This window comes from Oncorhynchus masou, chromosome 12, assembly GCF_036934945.1.
Source record: "Oncorhynchus masou masou isolate Uvic2021 chromosome 12, UVic_Omas_1.1, whole genome shotgun sequence".
In the NCBI taxonomy this organism is placed as follows: domain Eukaryota; kingdom Metazoa; phylum Chordata; class Actinopteri; order Salmoniformes; family Salmonidae; genus Oncorhynchus; species Oncorhynchus masou.
Window position 1 is genome coordinate 123,383 of NC_088223.1, and position 7,972 is coordinate 131,354.

At 49.1% G+C, this 7,972-nt stretch overlaps 1 protein-coding gene across 4 annotated transcripts in view; it reads left to right on the plus strand.

The window, feature by feature from the left end:
• LOC135549446 (BRD4-interacting chromatin-remodeling complex-associated protein-like) overlaps positions 1–6,919 on the plus strand; it is a 66,794-nt gene extending 59,875 nt beyond the window's left edge. For all 4 annotated transcript variants that reach the window (XM_064979414.1, XM_064979416.1, XM_064979415.1 and 1 more), the window contains 2 exons: positions 285–387; positions 3,249–6,919. In XM_064979414.1, the coding sequence (XP_064835486.1) occupies positions 285–387; positions 3,249–5,839 (2,694 nt within the window). In that variant the 3' untranslated portion in view covers positions 5,840–6,919. The remainder of the gene's footprint in view (positions 1–284; positions 388–3,248) is intronic.
• Positions 6,920–7,972: the final 1,053 nt, after the last annotated feature.

Consider the following 7,972-nt stretch of genomic DNA (forward strand, 5'->3'; position numbering starts at 1 on the left):
CTGTTCTGCCTCCTGCTACAGCCCTCCCTCACTAGGGTTCCTTCTCCAGGTGATTTACCTGTTCTGCCTCCTGCTTACAGCCCTCCCTCACTAGGGTTCCTTCTCCAGGTGATTTACCTGTTCTGCCTCCTGCTACAGCCCTCCCTCACTAGGGTTCCTTCTCCAGGTGATTTACCTGTTCCGTCTGTTCAATGTCTACTCTTTCTCCCTCACTAGGATTGTCTCGCTAACTTTTGTGTTATGGTTGATTGATTAGCTGGTTGTGTTGCTGTTTGGTTCCACAGCGCCTTGGCCCGTCAGCTGAGATGGTAATGATGGACAGGATGTTTATTCAGGAAGAGAAGATCTCTCTGGGACAGGACCGCATCCTCGCCAGAGACAGGCCTGGTAACAAATCTTTATCTAATATACATAGAGGGCATTCTGAAAGTTTTCAGACCCCTTGAATATTTCCACATTTTGTTACATTACAGCCTTATTCTAAAATGGAATAATACCTTTTGCCCCCCATCAATCTACACACACTACCCCATAATGACAAAGCAAAAACTGTTTTTTAGACATTTTTGCTAATGTAAATATCACCTTTACATAAGTATTCAGACCCTTTACCTCAGTACTTTGTTGAAGCACATCTGGCAGCGATTACAGCCTCAATTTGTCTTTAGTATGATACTACAAGCTTGGCATTTGGGAGTTTGTCTCATTCTTCTCTGCAGATCCTGTCAAGCTCTGTCAGGTTAGACGTTGAGCGTCTCTGCACAGCTACGTTCAGGTGTCTCGAAAGATGTTCAATCGGGTTCTATGCCTATATCTACTACGCATGCCTATATCTAATATACATGCCTATATCTAATATACATGCCTATATCTAATATACATATCTAATATACATGCATATATCTCATATACATGCCTATATCTAATATGTATGACTATATCTAATATACATATCTAATATATTTATGCCTATATCTATTAGGCATGCCTATATCTATTAGGCATGCCTATATCTATTAGGCATGCCTATATCTATTAGGCATGCCTATATCTATTAGGCATGCCTATATCTATTAGGCATGCCTATATCTATTATGATATTTATTTTAACTTTATTTAACTAGGCAAGTCAGTTAAGAACATATTCTTATTTTCAATGATGGCCTAGGAACAGTGGGTTAACTGCCTGTTCAGGGGCAGAACGACAGATTTGTACTTTGTAAGCTCGGGGGTATGAACTTGAAACATTTTGGTTACTAGTCCAAAGCTCTAACCACTAGGCTACCCTGCTGCACTCAACAAAAAAATTAACTTCCCTTTTTCAGGACCCTGTCTTTCAAAGATAATTCCTAAAAATCTAAACTTCACAGATCTTCATTGTAAAAGGTTTAAACACTGTTTCCCATGCTTGTTCAATGAACCATAAACAATTATTGAACATGCACCTGTGGAACGGTCGTTAAGACACTAACAGCTTACAGACGGTAGGCAATTAAGGTCTTTCTACTGACTGAAAAAAAAACAAAAGAAAGATGCCCAGGGTCCCTGCTCATCTGCGTGAATGTGCCTTTGGCATGTTGCAAGGAGGCATGAGGACTGCAGATGTGGCCAGGGCAATAAATTGCAATGTCTGTACTGTGAGACACCTAAGACAGGGAGACCGGATGGACAGCTGATCGTCCTCGCAGTGGCAGACCACGTGTAACAACACCTGCACAGGATCGGTACATCTGAACATCACACCTGCGGGACAGGTACAGGAAGGCAACAACAACTGCCGAGTTACACCAGGAACGCACAATCCCTCCATCAGTGCTCAGACTGTCCGCAATAGGCTGAAAGAGGCTGGACTGAGGGCCTGTAGGCCTGTTGTAAGGCAGGTCCTCACCAGACATCACCGGCAACAACATTGTCTATGGGCACAACCCCATGTTCGCTGGTCTAGACAGGACTGGCAAAAAGTGCTCTTCACTGACGAGTCACGGTTTTGTCTCACCAGGGGTGATTGTCGGATTTGCTTTGATCGTCAAAGGAATGAGCGTTACACCAAGGCCTGTACTCTGGAGCGTGATCGATTTGGAGGTGGAGGGTCCGTCATGATCTGGAGCGGTGTGTCACAGCATCATCGGACTGAGCTTGTTGTCAATGCAGGTAGTCTCATAGCTGTGCGTTACAGGGAAGACATCCTCCTCCCTCATGTGGTACCCTTCCTGCAGGCTCATCCTGACATGACCCTCCAGCATGACAATGCCATCAGCCATACTGCTCGTTCTGTGCGTGATTTCCTGCAAGACAGGAATGTCAGTGTTCTGCCATGGCCAGCGAAGAGCCCGGATCTCAGGGTGAGGGCTAGAGCCATTCCCTCCAGAAATGTCCGGGAACTTGCAGGTGCCTTGGTGGAAGAGTGGGGTAATATCTCACAGCAAGAACTGTCAAATCTGGTGCAGTCCATGAGGAGGAGATGCACTGCAGTATTAATGCAGCTGGTGGCCACACCAGATACTGACTGTTACTTTGTTTAGGACACATTATTCCATTTCTGTTAGTCACATGTCTGTGGAACTTGTTAATTTTTTGTCTCAGTTGTTGAATCTTGTGTTCATAGAAATATTTAGATGTTAAGTTGCTGAAAATTAACACAGTTGACAGTGAGAGGACGTTTCCTTTTTTAGCTGAGTTTATATTAGATACAGTACATATAAAGTCGGAAGTTGGAAGTTTACAGCTTAGCCAAATAACTTTAAACTCAGTTTTTCACATTTTCTGATATTACATTTAATCCTAGTAAAAATTCCCTGCCTTAGGTCAGTTAGGATCACCACTTTATTTGAAGAATGTGAAATAATAGTAGTGATTTATTTCAGCTTTTATTTCTTTCATCACATTCCAAGCGGGTCTGAAGTTTAGATACCTATACCCATACAAGAGTGTGCCAAGCTGTCATCAAGACAAAGTGTGGCTGCTGAAGAATCTACAATATGACATTTATTTACACTTTTTTTTAACACTTTGGTTACTACATGATTCCAAATGTGTTATTTCATAGTTATTATGTCTTCATTTTTATTCTACAATGTGGAAAATAGTACAAACTTTTGAATTATCAAACTGGCCCTCCTGTCTACAGCCGAGAAGCACATAGCCAGAATAGTTTTGACAGAACTGTCGTATGTGTAATAGCTTTACCTTTGGTCTGGTCTGTCATCTCTGATTCATCTGATAACTTTCATATCTCTCTCTCTCTCCAGACGAGTATGTGGCCAACTCAAGGATGATGGAGATTGAGAGTGGAGCTGCCAACATGGCCCAGTCCAAGCCTCAGCTACAGTCCCAGCCCCACCATAAGCCTCAGCCCCATCCTCAGCCCCTGTCCCATCCTCAGCCCCTGTCCCTGCCCCATCCTCAGCTCCAGTCCGAGCCCCATCCTGAACCCCTGTCCGAGCCCCATCCTGAACCCCTGTCCGAGCCCCATCCTGAACCCCTGTCCGAGCCCCATCCTGAACCCCTGTCCGAGCCCCATCCTGAACCCCTGTCCGAGCCCCATCCTGAACCCCAGCCTCAGCCCCGTTCCCAGCCTCAACCCCAGTGGTTTGAGCCCAGCCCCGTAAGGAGTGGTGTTGCCCCTGCTCCAGCCCCAACACCGATCCCGGACCACTTCCCCTCCACCAAGCTGGTGATAAAGCAGGGAGGAGCGGGGGCATCTGTCTCCTGGTCCAGCTCCCCAGCTCCTGTGGCCAGGCCGGGGTCAGGAATTAGACAGACAGCCGACATCCAGAGTCACAGCTCCTCCTTCAGCCGCGCTCCTCCACCTCCCACCCGTCAGTCACCCCACCACCCTTTCTCCTCCTCTCGTCCAGCTGAGGATGATGATACTCTCCCCCGGAGGACCAGTAAACCCCCCATGAAGACGTACGCCGCCCGCCCACGCATCGGCTTGAAGCTCAAGATCAAGCAGGAGGCGGGGTTTAGTAAGGTGGTGCATAACACCGCCCTCGACCCGGTCCACACACCATCCACACCCAACCATAAGCCACAGCCACTCCCTACCACCCTGCCCCACCCGGCGCCTCCACTCCCTACCACCCTGCCCCACCCGGCGCCTCCACTCCCTACCACCCTGCCCCACCCGGCGCCTCCACTCCCTACCACCCTGCCCCACCCGGCGCCTCCACTCCCTACCACCCTGCCCCACCCGGCGCCTCCACTCCCTACCACCCTGCCCCAACCGGCACTCCCTACCACCCTGCCCCAACCGGCACCGGCACTCCCTACCACCCGGCCCCAATCGGCACCGGCACTCCCTACCACCCTGCCCCACCCGGCGCCTCCACTCCCTACCACCCTGCCCCAACCGGCACCGGCACTCCCTACCACCCTGCCCCACCCGGCGCCTCCACTCCCTACCACCCTGCCCCACCCGGCGCCTCCACTCCCTACCACCCTGCCCCAACCGGCACTCCCTACCACCCTGCCCCACCCGGCACCGGCACTCCCTACCCCACGACCCCAACCGGCGCCGGCACTCCCTACCACCCTGCCCCAACCGGCACCGGCACTCCCTACCACCCTGCCCCACCCGGCGCCTCCACTCCCTACCCCACGACCCCAACCGGCACTCCCTACCCCACGACCCCAACCGGCGCCGGCACTCCCTACCCCACGACCCCAACCGGCGCCGGCACTCCCTACCACACGACCCCAACCGGCGCCGGCACTCCCTACCACACGACCCCAACCGGCGCCGGCACTCCCTAAAGCCCAAACAGCAGCACTAGCCACGCCGCCTTCTATAACTGTCATTAGGACTCCTCTTCCTAGCTGTAACACAGCCTCCTCAGCAATGGTCTCCATAGCAACCACACAGGCAACCCCCATCCCACAGAGAGTCACAGCGCCCGCATCTTCCTCCACGGCTCAGATGAATGGAGCGTTAGAACATCACAATGTGGGTGGAGTCAAGCGTAACCCCGCCTCCACGGCCACTTCCCCTCAGACCACCTGCCGCCTGCCTCTACGGAAGACTTACCGGGAGAACATCAGCCCCCGCGTCCGACCGGGCGTACCGGGAGGAGGAGGAGACAGTGTCCCGTACCCCCGTCCCTCCCCCTCGCCCCCCAATTCTCCCCCCTCACCCTCTCCCTCCTCAGAGGGGACAGTGATCACCAGCATGAAGCTGGAGAAGAGAGGAGGCAGCCCCAGGGAGGGGGGCTCCCACACAGAGCTCAGCCGGGAGGCCCTGAGGCTGGGTAACTCCTCCCCCTCCTCTCCTGGCCTACTGCAGGGCATCACAAACACCCAGCAGCATCTCTCAGACAGAGAGGAGGAGAGGGGGAGAGAAGGGGATCATTGGGACAGAGGGGCGGACATGGGGAGGTATAAGAGGGTGAGCAGTAAAAACCACCAGAGGTCAGGTGGCGGCGGTGGGGGTGATACGTTCAGAATGGACCAGCATGCCCCTGGGCCCCCTTCCTCGCCGCCAGACACTTCTTGTTACAGAGACTCATCACTTCCTGCTAAGCGCTGTAAGTCAGACTCTCCTGTCATGGACAACGCCTCCTTCTCCTCCGGCTCCCCGCCACACGATGAGTCTCTTAACGAGCACCTGCAGTGTGCCATCGACACCATCCTCAACTTGCAGGGCCAGGCCCAGGGGCCCACACCGCGCAGAGCCAAAGGGGGCTCCGTCAGGCCACACCACCACCACAGCCAGCGACCCACGGCCCCCCAGCCCTCCTCACACACATACAGACCCTCAGTCTCCTCTTCATCTTCATCCTCTCTGGCCCATCACTCTCAGGTTGGAGGCAGAGGACTGGTGCCACAGACTCACAGCAGATAACACACAACAGTTGGGACTGAAGAGAGGAGAGAGGAATAACTCTCACTGCTCTGACAAGCTCAGTTGACCTTGTTTGTCCATCTGAATGTTGTTTACTTTACAACATGACACAATGCTCACAGTCACTGGATGGATGGTGATGACTCTCTGTAAAAAGGTATGCTTTACTCTGGCAGTACACTCTGCTCTCTCAACTACGCTCAATCATCAGTTTGATTAATTTGTCTCCAGTTGTTTTGTATTATTGAAGGTTTTCCTTTTTCATTCCCACTGTATTCCATTCCTTAGTCATCATGTTATAGCTGCTGCCTGCCTGCCTGTATAACAAATAAGACCTGGGTCATGCTCAGTAGGTATAAAACAGGAGAAAACTACAGGAACTTGTCCAATAATAAGAGATTTGTTTTTCTGTGACTAAATGTTTGCTCTACTGAATATAATCAAGGCAAGACTGCATAGAACTCCCTAAAGCCTCTCTTCAGTAGGTAAACCACACACGGAGGAGAGGCTTGTTTTAGCGATCTCTTCATCACTACAGATCCATGTCTCTTTTTCCATATTCTGACTTCTATCATCACCACAAATACACTTTCTGGTTCCAGCTGTTCAATTCTTCTTAGCTAGATGGTTAGGTTGTGTTTCTTTCAAATACATGTTGTAGTATGGTTAAATGTTGAGGTGGTTGGCTGACTTTCTGGTTGACTGTTGAGGCTGGTGCTCTCTTTAAGAACCCTATTACTGTAATGACAATGAAACATGTAATTATGAAATCACCTTTACATGTTAAAACATGTCCTCTGGTTGTCCTGACCATGGCTGACATTCAGTAGGCTAGGATGCATTTTAGTTAACATGGTCACATTTATCAAATCCCTTATTCTCTCCTTCACCCCTCTGTCACTGCCCCCCCCCCCATCCCCATCTTCAAAGCCTGTTGGACAATTCAAATGCAGAAACATGGTCAAACGAACAATAATGTACAAAAAAAGAGAATTTGAAGTATAGTATTAGATTAATTTTGTATTGTATTTATTGTGTATAATGACACTTTAAAATAAAAAAATAAAACTGTAAATTAAATATTTTATGAAAGTTGGTGCTTATAATCCTTTTAGGTGGGTCTAATCCTGGCTGCTGATTGGTTCAGACCGTGTTTCAGCCGGTATCTATATGGCTATGACATTGAAACGTCTGTTTACTGTTCCATCTCCCTGCACATCGTGTGCAGTCTATGGCATCATTTCCCTCACAATTTGAATGCCAAAGGGGTGCACAACAATCTCAACAGCACAGAGGATCATGTTGAGGAGATGACTGAGCTCAGAGAGAGATGTGTGCCCAGAAAGTGGAATTGAGTGCAAGAAATGAAGTGTGGAGCATGCATCTCTCTGCTCATGGTGCACTTGATGTATGATCTCTGTCTGCTCACAAATCTACAATGACATTAAAGAAGGTACAGTATTTAGAAACTCTGACATTGGCAGCCTTATTGACCAATCATAGCACTGCTTTTTGTTACAATGCCATTGATTTGCTAGCTAAATGGAAGGTGGGACTCGTACATCATGATGTTTACGTCCACAGGTAGCTAACCAGAAGAAGTCGTGAATTTGTTTTGGGGGGATATTTTACTTCTCCATACAGTAGGTGGCGGCAGTAACCACCTTATGGGTATAGTCTGCCAATAAACCTTAAAGAAGGTAGGTAACCAACAGATGGAACAGTGAGACATATTTCTTCGGATGTACAGTATAAATGTGAAGCATCGGGTTGGAGTTTCCACTCACGTGAGAGGAAGCCCAGTGGCTGACAGTGGGAGAAGATGGGACCAGATGGATTTAGGCCAATATTCTGCTAATTCATCAGCGATTAAAAAAAAAAAAATCACAATAGTTTTCTATTCCCAAAACTACAATATAGAATTAACTAACTGCCCAATGGAAATATGCAAATGATGCTAGAACGCACCAATAGGATTCCACTAGCCTTGTGCATGTTCTGCCCACTATGGCTCATTTGTTCCCATGTGAAACAACAGGCTGTGGTCTAACCTGGTATATTTATTTATTATGCTTTATCCGTAAAGTTTTTTAGAAATCTGACAGAGCGGCTGCATTAAGAAGAAGTCTATCT